The sequence below is a fragment of the Cebus imitator genome, unplaced genomic scaffold, assembly GCF_001604975.1.
Source record: "Cebus imitator isolate Cc_AM_T3 unplaced genomic scaffold, Cebus_imitator-1.0 Scaffold54, whole genome shotgun sequence".
Taxonomy (NCBI): Eukaryota; Metazoa; Chordata; class Mammalia; order Primates; family Cebidae; genus Cebus; species Cebus imitator.
In genome coordinates, this window is record NW_016107369.1 from 4,033,660 (window position 1) to 4,052,173 (window position 18,514).

Below are 18,514 nucleotides of genomic sequence, written 5' to 3' on the forward strand. Positions count from 1 at the left end.
ATTTTAGGTTTTGGAGCAGATTTCTTAATTCATTTTGTAAGGTACTTTTAGCAATGCCGTAATATGAATTTTATGACCTGCATTTAAGCTTCTTTATGATGTAGAGAGACTCCTCTCCTTAAATTAAAAAAAAAAAAAAAGTTTTTGAAGGACACTGTTAATATCTTGGAGGAAAATAAAGAGATTATAATCTATTCTTCCAGGAAATAAGGTGGTTGGGCAAATGTGTGCCAAATCCTGCAAGCCCTGTTAAATTGAGTTGTTTGTCCTAGGCCAATGACTTAGTCTCTTTCCTTGCCCTAGCGTGGAGATGATGAAATACATGATGACTCTTTTCAGTACTTTAACCTTGATGCTTATCGTAGAAGTGAGTATCTGTGTGGGTCAGCTGATTCTGAAGAAAGAAAGAGAGGCACCACACTGGTGACTATACATTACTTAATGATTTGGTTAGTTCGCAGACCTTTTTGACTTATGTGTGTGTATCCAAGGTTCTAAAATACTTTTTGGCTGGGCATGGTGACTCATACCTGTAATCCCACCATCTGGGAGACTGAGGTGGGAGGATCACTTGAGCTGAGGAGTTCGAGACCAGCCTGGGCCACATAGGGAGATCCTGTCTCTACAAAAAATAAGACAATTAGTCAGATATGGTGGTGCTTACCTGTAGTCTCAGCTAATTGGAAAACTGAGGCAGGAGGGTGGCTTGAGCCTATGAGGTTGAGGCTGCAGTGAGCTGTGATTATGCAACTGCACTCCAGCCTGGGCAACTGCTTGAGCCCACACGGTCGAGGCTGCAGTGATCTAGTCTTTACTACACGATTGTGCCACTGTATTCCAGCTTGGATGACAGAGTGAGGCCCTGTCTCAAAAAAAAAAATGTAAAAATAAAGTAGTCTTTTTTTATGCTGCGTCTTTCAGTTTATGATTCAGAAAAAGTATCACATGAACAAGAGGCCTTTAGGAATCTTCAAGGCTAAATTTCCCTCGAAGATTGTTTAGCTGTTGCTAACTTCAAGGTCTTTACCTTGTGGCTGCCTGCTGATCTCTCTAAGGTGGAGAATGCAGACTGATCAGCGCTGTGTTACACTTGAGAGGATTCTTAACTCTGATTTGCACTGATTGAAAGATTCCAAAGATTCTTTTAGTCTTTCTTGGCCTCTGTATATTCCACTTCATTCAGACATTCCTTTTGGGAGAAGGCAGCATGGGGATGTGGAAAGAGTGGGTTTTAGACGTTTCTCAAATCCACATAACACTATTTATTTCTATTATTTATTATTTATTTATTTACTTATTTATTTGAGACAGTTTTGCTCTTGTCACCCAGGCTGGAGTACAATGGTGTGATTTCGGCTCACTGCAACCTCTGCCTCCCAGGTTCAAGTGATTCTCCTGCCTCAGCCTCCTGAGTAGCTGAGATTATGGGCACGCACCACCACGCCCAGCTAATTTTTGTATTTTTAGTAGAAATGGGGTTTCACTATGTTAGCCAGGCCGGTCTTGAATGCCTGATCTCAGGTGATCCACCCACCTTGGCCTCCCAAAGTGGTGAGATTACAGGTGTGAGCCACCGTGCCTGGCTATATATTGGAGACATGTTCTTACTCTGTTGCCCAGGCTGGTGTGCAGTGGCATAACCATGGCTCACTGCAGTCTTGACCTCAGGCCCAAGTAGTCCTCCCATCTCAGCTTCCTGGGTAGCTGGGACCACAGGTGCACGTCACCTGCACCTAGCTAATTTTATTTTTTGTTCACACGAGATCCCACTATATTACCCAGGCTGGTGTCAAACTCCCGGGCTCAAGTGATCCTCCCACCTTGGCTTCCCAGAGTGCTGATATTACAAGTGTGAGCCACCATGCCTGGCCAACACTATTTATTAACCATGATAGTGGACAAGTTACTAAGTTTTCTCATTAGTAAAATAGGCATAACAAGACCAGTTTCCATGGAGTTGTTAAGAAGATTAAAGATTATGTTTGCAACGTGTATAGCATGATTCTTTAATACTTTTATCTTTCCAGACCACTCAGCTGCAGAACCCCAAGCTCCGATCAGTTCATGCATGTGCCTTTTCTTTGCTTTTGCACCCTGGCTGTGAGTTTTACCACTAGAAATTTGTGGTTCATTATCTTAGCTGAGATCTCAGTGCTATCTAGTAGTCATTCTATGTGATGTTAGTCAGTTTTCTTTCTGTCCTCTGCAGAGGGCAAAATTGTGGCCCAGAAAAACTCGGTTCTGTTTTGTTTTCCTTGAGATAGTTTTTCACATGTTGGGATTGGTTGTAAAGATTTAAAAATCAAATAAAAGTTAAAATGTCTAGCTTCTCTTGAAAAACTGGATGATCTGAAAACCGGAGTGCCATGGTAGTCATTGGCTTTTCCTAGGACACAGCCCATCTTTTCTAGTTTGTCATGTGTGACTTGTGTTGGTCCAGTAGACCCAGTATGTTTCTCACTTGATCTCTGTGGGCATTTTTTTTTGTTTTTGTCCTGTAGACTCTACCTCCTTAAAATCCCTCAAACTCTTCAGTTAATGCATTACTAAATTTTTTTTAATTAAATAAAATTATTTTAATAAAATCTAAAACTATTTTAATTACATAAAATCTATCCCTTTCTCTCTATACTGAAGGCCCTCCTCCTTTCTTACCTGGAGTACTGGAATAGTGTCCCAACCCACCTCCTTATTCTAGGGTTCTGTCTCTCTAGTCTGTCTTCATAGTACAGGTGGCTTCATCTTAGAGAGGTACTGGCCAGATCGTGAACTAGAATAGCACACCTCTGCTATGTGCTATTCTAGTTCACGATCTGGCCAGTACCTCTCCAGGCACTCAGCCTCTCTGGGCCTCAGTTTCCTCCAGTGGAAAACGGGGTAAATAATTCTTGCCAGTAGGGTTATAGTGAGGATTAAATTTAAAATGCTTATAAAATAGTGATACAGTATTTGACACTTAGTAAGTGTTCAGTAAATACTAGCTGTTAGTAAAATGATAATGCCATATTTTCATTTATGTTTTTCTGGACCCAGGCCTTCATATTTGCTATCTCTTCTACCCTGAATGTCTTTACCTCTCCTTGACTGAAATTCATCCTTTAGGATGCAGCTTGTATGTTACCTGCTCCTAGATACACTCCCTGACCCTCCATAATCTTATGGCAGCTGTCCATCTGCTAGCATGCTTTGCACGTTGCAGTGAAGTGCTCTCTCTTAGCTTTATTGAGATATAATTGACAAAAATTGTTTATATTCAAGATATGTAATGTAATGTTTTGGTATACATATACATTGTAAACTGCTTACCACCATCAAGCTAATTAATATATTTTCTCACCCCATACAAATGTCTAAGAAATACCTTAAAAGTTCCTCAGTATCACTAACCATCAGGGAAATGCAAATCAAAACCACAATGAAGGCATCTCATTTCTTATCACTGTCCTCTTCATTTAGACTCATAAGCCCTTTGAAGACAGGAACTATCTTACTCATACTTGTATCCCCAGTGACCAGCACTGGTCTAGGTATCTTAAATGTTTGACAAATTAGGCCGAGTGTGATGGCTCATGCCTGTAATCCCAGCGCTTTGGGAGGCTGAGGCAGGTGGATCACTTGAGGTCAGGATTTCGAGACCAGGTGCCTGGCCACCATGGTGAAACCCCATATCTGCTAAAAACATAAAAATTAGCTGGGTGTGGTGGTGCACCCCTGTAGTCCCTGCTACTCAGGAGGCTGGGGCAGAAGAATTGCTTGAACTTGGAAGGCGGAGGTTGCAGTGAGCAGAGATTTTGCCACTGCACTCCAGCCTAGGTGACACAGCAAGACTTAATCTAAAAAAAAAAAAGTTTTTTTTGACAAATCAATAAATGGTGCTGGATGGCAAAAGACAGTTGACTAATATTAACTACTGTTATGATTAGGGAATTTAGAAGATGTGCCATAAAACTGTTTTTAGTTAATCTGTCATTTCAAATTTATCTAGTGGTGAAAACTTTTCTTTATAATTATGAGTTTTTTCTAAAATGAAATAACTTTATTATTATTTTTGACCGTAAGCGATACATGCCTTTTTTTTTTTTTTGAGACAGAGTCTTTCTCTGTTGCCCAGGCTGGAGTGCAGTAGTGCAGTATCGGCTCACTGCAACTCTACCTCCCAGGTTCAAGCGATTCTCCTGCGTCAGCCTGCCAGGTAGCTGGGATTACAAGCACCTGCCACCATGCCTGGCTAATTTTTTTTTTTTTTTTGTATTTTTAGTAGAGATGGGGTTTCACCATGTTGACCAGGCTGCTCACAAACTCCTTACCTCAGGTGATCCACCCGCCTCGGCTTCCCAAAGTGCTGGGATTACAGGCATAAGCCACCACGCTTGGCTGAGCCACCACATCTGACTACATGCCTTTTTAAAAAATGGGAAAAAAAAATTAAAAATATAAAGAGAAAGTCTCACTCCTTGGAAATAACTACTGTTATAAAGTGCTTTTAAATGTATAAGCTTAAATGTGTGCTACTTAATTTTCCTGCTTAAAATTTCCCCTTAAAAGAATTATGTTTTAACAGATAGCATTAGGACATCCAGTTTATTATAATTAAGCCACTATTTTTGTGTTCCACATTGCAAAGTAGCTTCCAGTCTTAAGTGACGAAATGTGCCTTCTGCTAAGACAGCCATGTGCTCTAGAAAAGAAGGCTGAGATCCAGGCTGTTAAATTACCATGGAATTCCCTTGCTTTGTATGTGGGCATTTACTTACCAATGTATGCCCTTTCTTCTGTGCTGATAGGCCATTCTCTGGTAATAGAGCAGCTTTAGCAGAAGAACTAAAGCTAAGGATCTAGAGGAAAGGAGTAATCATTTATAGAAGCCAAGGATATCTTTTTTTTTTTTTTTAGGAGAAATTTCTTCTTTTTTTTTTGTTTGTCTTTTGAGACAGGGTCTTGCTCTGTCACCCAGGCTGCAGTGACAGAGCAAGCTTCCCAGTAGCTGGGACTAGAGGTGCGCACCACCCACCACACCTGGCTAATTTTTGTATTTTTTGTAGAGATGGGGTTTTGCCATGTTGCCCATGCTGGTCTCTAACTCTTGAGCTCAAGCGATCCTCCTGCCTTAGCCTTCCAAAATGTTGGGACTGCAGGCGTGAGCCACCATGCCTGGCCAGGAGGTTCTTGTTGGTTTTCTGTGTTTTGCTCCCACTCTACCTAGCCATTGACATAATTAACATGAAATTTGCAGGAATAGATCTCCTGGCTTTTCTTCTCTAGGCATTCCTTTTTTTCCTGCTGTCCTTTTATCGTATGTCCTAATTTTATTCTCCACCCACAACCCTTCGCTATCAAACTTGTTTTTATAAAAGAAATGTGTTTTTATATATCTTTGTCACTCTTGTATAATCTTTTGGTAATTGTCTACTTGCATTTTTGTGACATGTCCCTCTACAGGGAATGATACTAGTCTGCATTCTATAAAGTGAGTTTTTGCAAATAAATCTAATGTATATAACTTGGAGCATTGGCTAGATTAACTTTTTGGTATGGTAAGACATCCTATAGCAGCAACAGATTTTAGCCCACAATGTGATTTGAATGAGTATTTGAATGAAATTTGCTGTATTTGGATTTAATTTTCTAATCCAGTTTTTGTCTTTTGGGATGGTTGGAAAATAGTCATCATAATGACTATCAATTGTCTTTCATAGATAGTGTCTCTGTCTCCCCAGTTTCTGTAAGTTCTCTTCCTGAGTGTTATTTGCTGCCTATGCCTATTCTTACTACTTATCTTACTTTAGATCACAGATTCTGCTGGCCATATTCTCTACTCCAAAGAGGATGCAACCAAGGGGAAATTTGCCTTTACCACTGAAGATTATGACATGTTTGAAGTGTGTTTTGAGAGCAAGGGTGAGTAACCAGAGTGTTTCCCTGGATTAAAAACCTTCTCCAACTCTAGTGCTCCTTATTACAGTCAGCACTTAATATCTAGTTTCCTTTGTATGTTTATTCTGATTTGGAGACCTGTTACCTTGTAGTCTTTGGAGTACCTTTTAAAAGGTCATCTAAGTGGAATAAAAGATTGAATAGGTGGAACAAGAGGATTTTTAGGGCAGTAAAAATACTCTGTATGGTACTGTAATAGTAGATTCATGTCATTATATGTTTGTCCAAACATTACATTTGGAATGTACACCAAGAGTGAATCCTAATATAAACTACGGGCTTTGGTTGATAATTATGTGTCCATGTAGGTTCATCATTTGTAACAAATGTACCACTCTGGTGGGAGATGATGATAATGGGGGAGGCTATGCATGTGTAAGGGGAAGGGGGATATGGGAAATCTTTGTACTTTCCTCTCAGTTTTGTTGTGAACCTAAAACTGCTCTAACAAAATGAAGTCTTAAAAAAAAAAAAAAAAGAAAGAAAGCTGGGCATGGTGGCTCACGACCTATAATCCCAGCACTTTGGGAGGCCAAGGCGGGCATATCACTGAAGGTTAGGAGTTTCAGACCAGCCTGGCCAACATGGTGAAACCCTGTCTCTACTAAAAATACAAAATTAGCTGGGTGTGGTGGCTCATGCCTGTAATGCCAGCTATTTGGGAGGCTGAGGCAGAAGAATCACTTAAACCCAGAAGGTGGAAGTTGCAGTGAGCAAAGATTTTGCCACTGCATTCCTGCCTGGGCGGCAGAGTGAGACTGTGTCTCAAATAAACAACGGCAGCAGCAAAAAACAAAACTGGCTAAGCATGGTGACTCATGCCTGTAATCCCATGCACTTCGGGAGGCCAAGGCAGGCAGATTACCTGAAGTCAGGAGTTCAAGACTAGGCTGGCCAACATGGTAAAACCCCGTCTCTACTAAAAATGCAAAAAATTAGCTGGATGTGGTGGCGCATGCCTGTAATCCCAGCTCTTGGGAGGCTGAGGCAGGAGAAGTGCCTGACAGTTCTCTGTGCAAGAGACTATATAGACTTGACTCTGACCATTCTGATAAATGGTTGTTAGGTGATTTTGTTGTGCATATATCAAGTGTACTTACCCAAACGTAGATGGTGTAGCCTACTACCCACCTCGGCTATATTGCTCCTGGGCTACAAACTGTACAGCATGTGACTGTACTGAATACTGTAGGCCACTGGAACAAAATGGTATTTGTGTATCTAAACATAGCAAAGATTTAGTAAAAATACAGTATTATAATAATCTTATGGGACCACCTTCATATGTGCAGTTCATCCTTCACTGAACTATCTTTATGCAGTGCCTGACTGTACTGTGCTGTGACAAACAGGGAGGTAGTTGGAAGACTGTAAATAAGAAGACAGCCTGATCATTTGGACCAGGTGGGGCTGGGAACTGCTTGGGTTTCACAATTTTTTCAATGAGGAAGGAAAAGCAAAAATTTGCATTCCATCTTCTGTGGGCAATGTCATAATCAGGATTACACACAGGATTTGGGAGAACAGAACACTCCGGGTACCATGTTTTGTTTGGAGATTTGTTGTTTTCACGCTCAGAAGATATCCTGTGACTTGTCTTACTTTGTTCTCAGTCTTACCCTATGCAGTCTTATTGATATTTCTCTTGCTTTCAAATTAATCTTTCCAGTCTATCCAAAAGATGTCCTTTTTTTTTTTTTTTAATTTATTTTAACCCAGCAGCATTCTTGGATTTTTTAAAAAATATTTTATTTTATTTTTTTGAGACAGAGTCTCGCTCTGTCACCCAGGCTGGAGTGCAGTGGCATGATCTCGGCTCACTGCAACCTCCACCTCCCGGGTTCAAGCAATTCTCCTGCCTCAGCCTCCTGAGTAGCTGGGATTATAGGTGTGTGCTGCCATGCCCGTCTTATTTTTTTTATATTTTTAGTAGAGATGGGGTTTCACCATGTTGATCAGGCTGGTCTGGAACGCCTGGCCTTGTGATCTGCCTACCTCAGCCTCCCAAAGTGCTGGGGATTCCAGGTGTGAGCCACCATGCCCGGCCAACTTTTGTATTTTTAGTAGAGATGGGTTTCGCCATGTTGGCCAGGCTGGTCTCGAACTCCTGACCTCAAGTGATCTACTTGCCTCGGCCTCCCAAAGTGCTGGAATTACAGGTGTGAGCCACTGTGCCCAGTCTAAAAGAAGTTCTTTACTGTCTTTCAAACATGCCATACTCCGATTTTAATTTCTGAGCCTTTGCTCATGCTTTGCCATCTGCCTAGAGTACTTTGCCTAAGCCCTGCCTTTAGGTGTTCCCTCTTTAGTGAAGCCTGTCCACAACTGCTTTCTTCCCTCCTCTTACCTTTGCTCCATATTGGGATTGCCTGAACCAATTCCTTTGTCTTAAAATTTTACATTGCTTTGAATTTTCACCATAGCTGTTTTGTGTATATGTCTTAAATCCCAATTGAATTATTTAAAGGCAGGGATCGTATCCTGGCTTAGTCCATTTTGTGCTGCTGTAACAGAACATCACAGACTGGGTAATTTATAAACAGTAGAAATTTATTTGGTTTATGGGTCTGGAGTCCGGAAAGTCCAAGATCAAGGGGCCACAGCTCGTGAGGGAGGGCCTTCTTGCTGTGTCACAATAACATGGCAGAAGGTATCACATGGTGAGACAATGCACAGGAGAGCAAGAGGAGGCTGAACTCACTTTTATAACAAACCTACTCCTATGATAATGACATTAATCGATTGATGAGAGCAGAATCCTCATGACCTAATCAGTTCGTTTTTTGAGATGCAGTGTTGCTTGTCACCCAGGCTGGAGTGCAGTGGTGGGATCTCGGCTCTCTGCAGCCTCCACCTTCTGAGTTTGAACCATTCTCCTGCCTCAGCCTCCTGAGTAGCTGGGACTATAGGCACCTACCACCATGCCTGGCTAATTTTTGTGTTTTTGATAGAGACAGGGTTTTACCATGTTGGCCAGGATGGTCTCAGTCTCCTAACCTCATGATCCGTCTGCCTCGGCCTCCCAAAGTGCTGGGATTACAGACGTGAGCCACAGCAATGGGCCTGACCTAATCAGTTCTTAAAGGTCCTACCTCTTGTTCGGTAGTGGCTCATGCCTATAATCCCAGCACTTTGGGAGGCTGAGGCAGGAGGACTGCTTGAGCCTAGGAGTTCCAGATCAGCCTGGAAAATATAGCAAGACCCTGTCTCTACAAAAAATCTAAAAATTAGCTGGGTGTGGTGACTCACGCCTGTAGTCCCAGCTACATGAGAGGCTAAAGCAGGAGGATCACTTGAGCCCAGGATTCAAGGCTACAGTGAGCCATGATGATGCCACTGCACTCTAGCTTGGAGGACAGAGCAAGAACCTGTCTCAAAAAAAATTTTTTTAAATAAGTATATAAAATTAAAGGTTCTACCTCTCAACACTCTTGCATTAGGGATTAAGCTTCCAACACATGAACTTTGAGAAGGATGCATTTAAGCTGTATCCTATCCCTTTAAAGTCTCTAGCACAGTTCTAGTACTTAGTGAGTTCTCAATGAGTAGTTACTGAGTTGACTTCAGTTCATTTCCAAAAACTTCCAGTGTCTCTCAGGCATCAGAGGGTACAGTACCATTAATTGTGGCTTATGGTCTCAGGAACCCCAGTGCTTAAGTGGCACTATGCTTCCTAAAACTTCTAATTTCATGCAGGTAGTTTTAAATTTTATAGCTAGGTGAATTCCAGGGCATTGGGGCTGAACAGTTTTCTGGAGCTCTTTGGATCTTTTCCTTTCTCCTACTTGATGATTTAAGATTAGAATGCCTCTTCAATCCAGCTGAATCAGATTGACTCTTCTAATATGAACTATTTCTATTATAAGAATCATCCCTAAGATTTGAACTCTTATTGTAAAGTTTTTTTCCCCCTTGAGCTGTTGTAACTCTTTTAAGGGCTTAGTGGGAATAGCTCTATAACATTTTATTCATCTGCTGAAATAAGGGATACATCGATCACAATGTTTGAGTGGAATATTAGATAAAACTTGTGCTCTTTTCAGTGCTCAGATTTATATTAAGTAAATCCAAGCTTAGCACATATCCAATAATCCTAATTCATCATGGCCTTCTCTCAAAATTTGACAGGGCAACCTTTTCAGATATGGAAACATGCATTTTCAGCCCAAGTTAGTGCCCACTATCTCTTGATTCATATGCCAATCAATTTCACGCTGTTTTGATTTTTGAGTTTTATTTCTCAATTCAATAAGCCTGTGTGTTTTCTCTTCTGCTGTTCTGTTCCTCTGTAGCAGTTGCAGTATCTTGTGTCCTTGCCTGCTCGGAGATGTTTGCCAGCAGCATGTTCTTCTTGCTTTCCGGCACCCCACACAGATAGAGGCTTTGTCTGGAATGTTTGTGATTTTAGCCAGAGCCAGGAATTTTCTGCAACTGAGCAGGGGGAGGAGTTGTGGCTGTTTCCCTCTATTGAGTGGGTAGGGGTTCAGGGGAGGGAGGGAAGAGGGGTGGGTGGGTGGGTAATTTCCCGGAATTTTAAGTATTCCACACAATGAATCCTTTTATTTCTTTCTCAGGAACAGGGCGGATACCTGACCAACTCGTGATCCTAGACATGAAGCATGGAGTGGAGGCGAAAAATTACGAAGAGGTATGTCCTACAGTAACAGCCAGAAGAGGCAGCAGTGTGCTATGCTGTGAGGTTTCTGTTACCTCGCCAGGCCCACAGGCTGTGCTTTGCCCAAAAGGCTGTGGTTTCTTAGCAGTCATGTGACAGCCAGCTATGATCTTACTGATAAGAAAAGTTATATTAACAGCCTTGAACAATAATTCTAGCTGTGCTGTCAGCCAAAGGACTGAACTCACTGTCCCACAGAAATGTTGGTTTGGTAAAACACTCAAGCATATGGCATTAGTTCTCTCTCTCTCTTTTTTTTTTTTTTTGAGACAGAGTCTTGCCTTGTTGCCAATGCTAGAGTGCAAGTCGTGTGATCTCAGCTCACTGCAACCTCTGCCTCCCGAGTTCAAGCAATTCTTCTGCCTCCCAAGTTCAAGCGATTCATCTGCCTCAGCCTCCCGAATAGCTGGGACTACAGGCACTTGCCACCACGCCTGGTTAATTTTTGTATTTTTAGTAGAGATGAGGTTTCACCATATTGGCCAGGCTGGTCTCCAATTCCTTACCTTGTGATCCCCCTGCCTCAGCTTCCCAAAGTGCCAGGATTACAGGTGTGAGCCATTGCACCCGGTCGGCATTAGTTCTGAGTTGGAAACTAAATATGTGTGTGTGGAGAGAGAGAGAGAGAGAGATTGATTTTAAAATGTTTAAAGCTGGAATTCAGTTATTTGTTATTGCCCAAGGTTAAGAAAACTGATTTGTTTTTAATTCCTAAGACTTTTTTCCAAAGACCAATGGTTGTTTCTATCTATCTGTCTATCTATCTATCTATCTATCTATCTGTATCTATCTGCCTATCTATATCTAGGGCATGGATTCAATGCTGTTTAGTCTTCAACAACTGTTCTGTCTTTGGGAAATAACAATAGTCAAAGATAGTTTTCAGTTACGATAATTTCCAACTTATAAGAGGGCAGGATGGAGGAAAAAGCTGCAAGAGACTAGGAATGGTGATAATAGAAATTTGATGCTGATAGGAAGTATTTATTATAGAATAATAAAAACTGACATTTATTTGGGTGACAGGGAGATGGAGGTATACACAAAATGAGGAGAAGGGCAATAGCCTTTTTCATTTCTGCTCGAGACTTTGGGGGCAGCACAAAAGGGTTCTTCAAACAAAGGGCACCTTTGAAAAACCATTTAAGACGAGAGAATTGATCTTTTCAGAAAGATAAGAGTATTTTTACCCAGCAGAACAGAACCTGAGGACATGAAGGAGGAGTGGGGTACAGGAAATAGAATTGACTTTTGAAGAATGAGAACCAAGAAAATGAAGGAAAATTGGTTTAAGTGATTGAGGAAAATTGTCTAGGAATAGTGAAACAGAAGTTGCTCTCTCTTTGGTCAGGACTTTGGAAGGAAAATATCCTAAAATGGAAGAAGATTGGAAGTGACTGGGTACTTCTGCAACAGGAAGTAGCACAATTGCAGCTCTTCCTTGTTCAGATCCTCAGTCGAATGAAACTAGGTAGTGTTATTTAGAGGCAGTAAGTAGGAGCAAGTGATACAGTTGTGAATGGGTGACAATTCCCAGTAGAGACTTTAAGTTGTTTGTTTCTGTTTCTAGGCTAGTTTAATTTAAATAAAACCAAAAAACCTCTTTATTTGATGAATTTAAGAGTAAATTGAAAAATCTTTTTAAACCTTCATGATTCAGAATAATCTTAATTATATTTATATAAGATTATGCTCAAGTGCTTTTGTAAGATATAAACACTAGGGAAAATGTTGTCATTATTATGAGGTGGAAGAAGAGGTAAAATGATTTCCAGTTTGTGGTTACTGCTTCTGTTCCCCAACTGTGGACCATTCTCAGTTGAATTTGTACTCTGCGGAATTTCACCTGTTTTGGTTTTTTTCTCCAACATGATGGCTGTTGGTATTTATTGAATAACAACACATCAATGCCCTATTAGACAGTAGACATAGTTCCCCTGAAAAATCAGAGGACATTATTGTGGGTCTATATAAAGAATGCTTTATACACAGTTGTTGTATAGCATTTTAGAACCCCTATACCTCCTGGAATTTCCATCATCCTTGGACTTTATAGACATTAGGAAAGGGGCTTATCTTTCCTGACCTTTTGCTTAATCCAAGAGGGGATTCCCTAGCCCAAAGGAAACTACGGTGCTTCCTTTGCCTGCTTCCTGCTTCAGATGTCTGACACGTCCTAAGCCTTTTTTTACGCATGTAGTTACAACACAACTCCAAAGTTCTGCTTCTTAACCAAGAAACTCCTCCCCACTACTGTCTTTAACATCTCTCCCCACCCTCCTACCCCTCCCCCATGCCCCCCACAGCAAACCAGATTGATACAGAAGAGGAATGGCTATGACACAGTCCAAGGACCAGCCCTTTCTTCAGTCTGCAGCAAGGCTTCCTTGAACCTTCCTTAGAAATGACTGTTAGCTGATTGGGCGTAGTGGCTCACGTCTGTAATCCCAGCAATTTGGGAGGCCAAGCTGGGCGGATCACCTCACGTCAAGAGTTCAAGACAAGCCAGACCAACTTGGCGAAAACCCCATCTCTATTAAAAATACAAAAATTAGCCGGGCGTGGTGGCAGGCACCTCTAGTCCCAGCTAGTCAGGAGGCTGAAGCAAGAGAATTGCTTGAACCCGGGAGACAGAGGTTGCAGTGAGCTGAGATCTCACCACTGCACTCCAGCCTGTGCAAGAGTGCAGTGAGACTCTATCTCAGAGAGAGAGAGAGAGAAAGGGAAAAGAAAAGGAAAGAAATGGCTTTTAGTTGTCCCTGAGCTAATATCTGTGACAAGAACACACATCATGGAAGCACTTTGGGCCGGTTATAGTGTAATCCCAGCACTTTGAAAGGCTGAGGTGGGCAGATCACCTGAGGTCAGGAATTAAAGATCAGCCTGACCAACTTGGCGAAAACCCCACCTCTACTAAAAATACAAAAATTAGCCAGGCTTGGTGGCAGGCATCTGTAGTCCCAGCTACTCAGGAGACTGAAGCAAGAGAATCGCTTGAACCCGGGATATGGAGGTTGCAGTGAGCCAAGATTGCACCACTGCACTCCAGCCTCTGCGAGAGTGCAATGAGACTCCATCTCAAGAAAAAAACAAACAAACAAAACAAAAAAGAAAGAAATAGCCGTTAGTTGTCTCTGAGCTAATATCTTTGACAAGAACACAGATCATAGAAGCACTGGGCCGGGTGCAGTATCCCAGCCTGTAATCCCAGCACTTTGAAAGGCTGAGGTTGGCAGATCACCTGAGATCAGGAGGTCGAGACCAGCCTGGCCAACATGGTGAAACTCCATCTCTACTAAAAATACAAAAATTTGCCTGTAATCCCCGCTACTCAGGCTGAGGCAGGAGAATCGCTTGAACCCGAGAGGTGGAAGTTGCAGTGAGCCAAGATTGCACCACTACACTCCAGCCTGGGCAACAGAACAAGACTCTGTCTCAAAAAAAAAAAAAAAAAAAAAAGAAGCACTTTGTTCCCTTGTTAATCAGAGCATACTGAGCATATGTAGAGTTTTTGAGGCATTTAATTTCAGGCCCTTGAGATAATGGAGAGGCTTTATCTCCAGAGGATTTGGAACCTTTGGCATCAATATTAAGGGAATGTGGCACACTCCTTTAACGTTCTTCACATCCAACACATCTCTTCCTCATATTTGTGGACTCATAGTTTTGAAATCCCATGTGGTCCTGTAAAATTGAATGGTAATTGTACCACACTACCTACCTAAATTGTTGTTAGTTAATACATGTGAAATTGCTATGTAACACAATACAAATGTAAGGTGATATTATTTGGAAGACAGAATGCTTGTCATATTGTAAAGAAGCATTAAGTCTTGTCGTTTGAAAGAGAAAGAATACCTCTGTCCTCAGAAATAAAGAAAGCACTTTTGATTTTGATTTCCTGTATTGTAGTTTATGAACCTCTGACCACTGTCTTGCTTTTGCCCTTCAGAGGGTGTGTCTTTGTAGATTCAGGATGTGAACCAAGCCACTTCATTTTAGTTTATGATCTGTGGACTAGAGCAGTTGTTTGCAAGGACTTATTGTCTGATTGTGCAGCTGGGAGAATGCAGGCAATTACTGTCCCACAAAGAAGGAGCTATCTGACACATCTTCTAACTCCTGGGCTGTGCATCCCACAAGTAAAATACTGTTTTGCCGAGGGATTCTATTTGTCTGTCATTGCTATCAACAGATATACCAAAAACACAGCTGCCCTGGTTGGAGCAACAGCTGAAGACTTTCCAAAATTTCTGTTTCTCTGAGTGCTCTCAGGAAAGAAGTTTGACCATGTACTAGATCCAAAATCCTTTTCTATCTTGCTTTCCTCTTTTTTGGAGACAGAGTCTTGCTCTGTTGCCCACTGGAGTGCAGTGGCATGATCTCGGCTCACTGCAACCTCTGCCTCCTGGGTTCAAGCAATTCTCCTGCCTCAGCCTCCCAAGCAGCTGGGACTACAGGTGCATGCCAACATACCCAGCTAAGTTTTGTGTATTTTTAGTAGAGATGGGATTTCACCATGTTGGCCAGGCTGATCTCGATCTCTTGACCTTGTGATCTGCCCACCTTGGACTCCCAAAGTGCTGGGATTACAGGCATGAGCCACTGGGCCCAGCCCCAACTCCCCCTTTTTTTTCTCTTTTTGAGACAGACTCGCGCTCTGTCACCCAGGCTCTAATGCAGTGGTCAATCTTGGCTCATTGCAACCTCTGCCTCCCAGATTCAAACAATTCTCCTACCACAGCCTCCCAAGTAGCTGGGATTATAAGCGTGCACCACCACACCCAGCTAATTTTTGTATTTTTAGTAGAGGCAGCGTTTCACCATGTTGGCCAGGCTGGTCTCAAACTCCGGACCTCAAGCCATCTGGCCACCTCGGCCTCCCAAAGTGCTGGGATTACAGGTGTGAGCCACTGTATCCGGCCACAATCCTTTTCTTGATGTAAGTTAAATGAAATAACATAGGTAAAGCACCTGACACATAATTAGTTTGTCATTTCAGTATATTTTATACTTGTTCTGGAAACGGGTATGGTCATAACAGAGTAAATAGGATCTTTCAAAATTTCATTTAGCCCTAACATTGATAGTTTTAACTGGACTTATTTTGGCACCTTGGTGACCTTTTAAACTTCTGTGACTACTCTCATCCCCAGGAAGTAGATGTCCTTAGATTTAGGTAGGTCTGTTAATGTTTTTTTGTTTGTTTTTTTGTTTTTAGACAGGGTCTTATTCTGTCACCCAGGCTGAAGTGTGTGGCTCATGGCTCATGGCTCATTGAAGCCTCAATTTCCAGGGCGGCTCAGGTGGTTCTCCCACCTGAGCCCCCCTGGTAGCTGGCACTACAGGTGTGCACCACCACACCTGGTTAATTTCTTACGTGTGTGTGTGTGTGTTTTTTTTTCTTGTAGAGATGGAGTTTTCCTGTGTTGCCCAGACTAGTCTCAAAATCCTGGGCTCAAATGATTCACCTGCCTCAGCCTCCCAAAGTGCTAGGATTACAGACATGAGCCACTACACCCAGCGGTGTTATGTTTATCTTGCTGTGTTAGACTAGATCGTCTTCATATTTATTGCTGTGCTCCTGGAGTAGTTGGTGGGGGCTGTGGTGGGAGGTGTGGAGGCAGCAAACTACTTTGAATTTGTCTTGTCACAAGAAGTTTCTCTCTTGGATCTTGATGCGCCACCAAGGCAAAGAATCTAGAGATTCTCTAGAGGTTAGATTAATACCTCTGTTTTAAGAAGCAGTTTTTTCAGAGAGTTAACACCTTTTTTTTGGCACAGTTACATATAACTGTGTAAACTCTTTATAGATTCAAATCATCATTATAATGGACGATTTTGATATGGTTTAAAAAGAGTTTAATTTTACTGGTATTTTGGAGGTGTTATACAGGAAAAGGCTTTGTAACTTGTAGCTTTTCCAAACAGTACCTACCATGACTGCTAAGAATGATGTTAATAGATAAGATGGTAGAGAAGGCTTTCTCTTAGGCAGTGAGCCTCATGAAAATAGATGCAGGCCCGGCCCGGCCCAGTGGCTCACGCCTATAACCCCAGCACTTTGGAAGGCTGAAGCGGGTGGATCATCTGAGGTCAGGAGTTCAAGACCAGCCTGGCCAACATGGTGAAACCCTGTCTCTACTAAAAATACAAAAATTAGTCGGGCATGGTGGCAAGCACCTATAATCCCAGCTACTCAGGAGGCTGAGGCAGGAGGATTATTTGAACCCAGGAGGCAGAGGTTGCAGTGAACCAAGATCATGCCACTGCACTCCAGCATGTGCGACAGAGTAAGACTCCATCTCAAAAAGAAAAAGAAAAGAAAATTGATACAGAGTGCTCTTAGCATACAGGAAACACTAGCTTCAGGGGACCAGCAGCACTTAGCTACTTTGAGAAAGTTGGCTTCTTTGTAGAAGGCATAGAGTGGGCAGAACAGGTCAATTGCAAGTGTTTACTATGTATCAGGTGTTTAAGACTATATAAACTATAAATCGTTTTAATTTCCTTGAGTTCAGGGGCCAAACTAGTGTGGAGGGAGGGAGAGGATAAAATCAAAACAGTTTGTGAATATGACAATATATGATTGAGTGTTAATTGTGTGACACAGTAAGTGTTGTAGGGGTTCAGGGAAGAGAGAGCATGGACAGGAGTGGTTGAAGGAGGCTTGAAAGATAGGTCCGATTTGGGTACAGTGAGCATGTATGCTTTTAGAAGTCAGGGATTCTCTTCTCAAATTTTACAGCAGAGTTTGGCAGTTTAAATGCTGTAATGACCCTGGTAGGGAGTTAAGAGACCGTGGTACCGTTTATCTTGGTTGGCCATTCAAAGGGCTGAGTAACTTTAAGGAATCTTTAGTTTCCTCATTTGCCTTGTAGCTATAACATCCTTTGATTATTTAACAACTACATGCAGCTTGCCAGGGGAATGTCACCCCCTACTGGAGAAGCTGTGGTGCACATTATCTTACAGACACCTCATGCTTCCAGCCATGAAGGAAAGTAGAATAGAATACCATCCTGCCTTCATGAAACATGTATAATTTGGCATTCTTACAGATCCTTTGAACAGTTCAATCAACTGTTTAGAAGAACAGAATAACAGAAAAGTGGGAATTTCGATATTGAGGATTTGTTTTTTAGCTTTTTGCACTATGATATAAAGTCTTAATGCTATTTATTGGATGTTTAGTCCTGAGCAAGTGAAGAGGGTCTTCTTGAGAATATTTACCATGATTTGTCTTAAAATTTTACTCTATTGCCCCATAAAAATAATAGCAATGGGAAACCTAAGAAGTTTATTAGTCAAACTTTATTAGTCAAGCAAAAAGGACAACTTATATAGATCCTTGTAGCCTAATATAGCTTGTTCATTTCACCTGTGATTCAGGAAAAACTTAGTGTAGTCATCTGGTTTTCTTTATTGAATTTCTAGTACTTAATTAGAATAAACTCGGATAGACTTGAATTCTGATCCCAGCTGCACCAAGCTGTGATACTTTGGGCAAGTTATTTAACACCTCAGAGCCTCGGTTTCCTCATCTACAAACTTAAGGATAAAAATATTTACCTTATAGGCTTGCAAGGATTAAATGAGATTATAAAATATACCACATTGTGAGCATATATGAATAGGTCTGATTCATTATACTACCTTTTTCATCCCCTTCTCCAGTTTTGTCTCAGCCTAACTTTTGAGCCTTTTATGTCTTGACTATTCATAGTTGCTAAACATGCCTGCACTTTACTCGTTCCGTGTTTTGGTTTACAGGTTCCCCTCAGCCTTAAAGGCCCTCTCAAAAGTCCTGCCCAACTTGTGAAACCCAGCTCACCCACTTCCTGTTAAGCTTCACTTTGTCCTCCCAACTAGAACTCGTTTTTTTTTTTTTGTTTTTGTTTGTTT

At 41.7% G+C, this 18,514-nt stretch overlaps 1 protein-coding gene across 1 annotated transcript in view; it reads left to right on the forward strand.

Annotated features, from left to right (window-relative positions):
- The window catches only part of TMED10 (transmembrane p24 trafficking protein 10), a 48,876-nt gene that overhangs the window by 21,356 nt on the left and 9,006 nt on the right, over window positions 1-18,514 (forward strand). Inside the window, exons 2-3 of the mRNA XM_017528630.2 lie at window positions 5,787-5,898; window positions 10,509-10,582. Coding sequence (XP_017384119.1) covers window positions 5,787-5,898; window positions 10,509-10,582 — 186 coding nt within the window. The remainder of the gene's footprint in view (window positions 1-5,786; window positions 5,899-10,508; window positions 10,583-18,514) is intronic.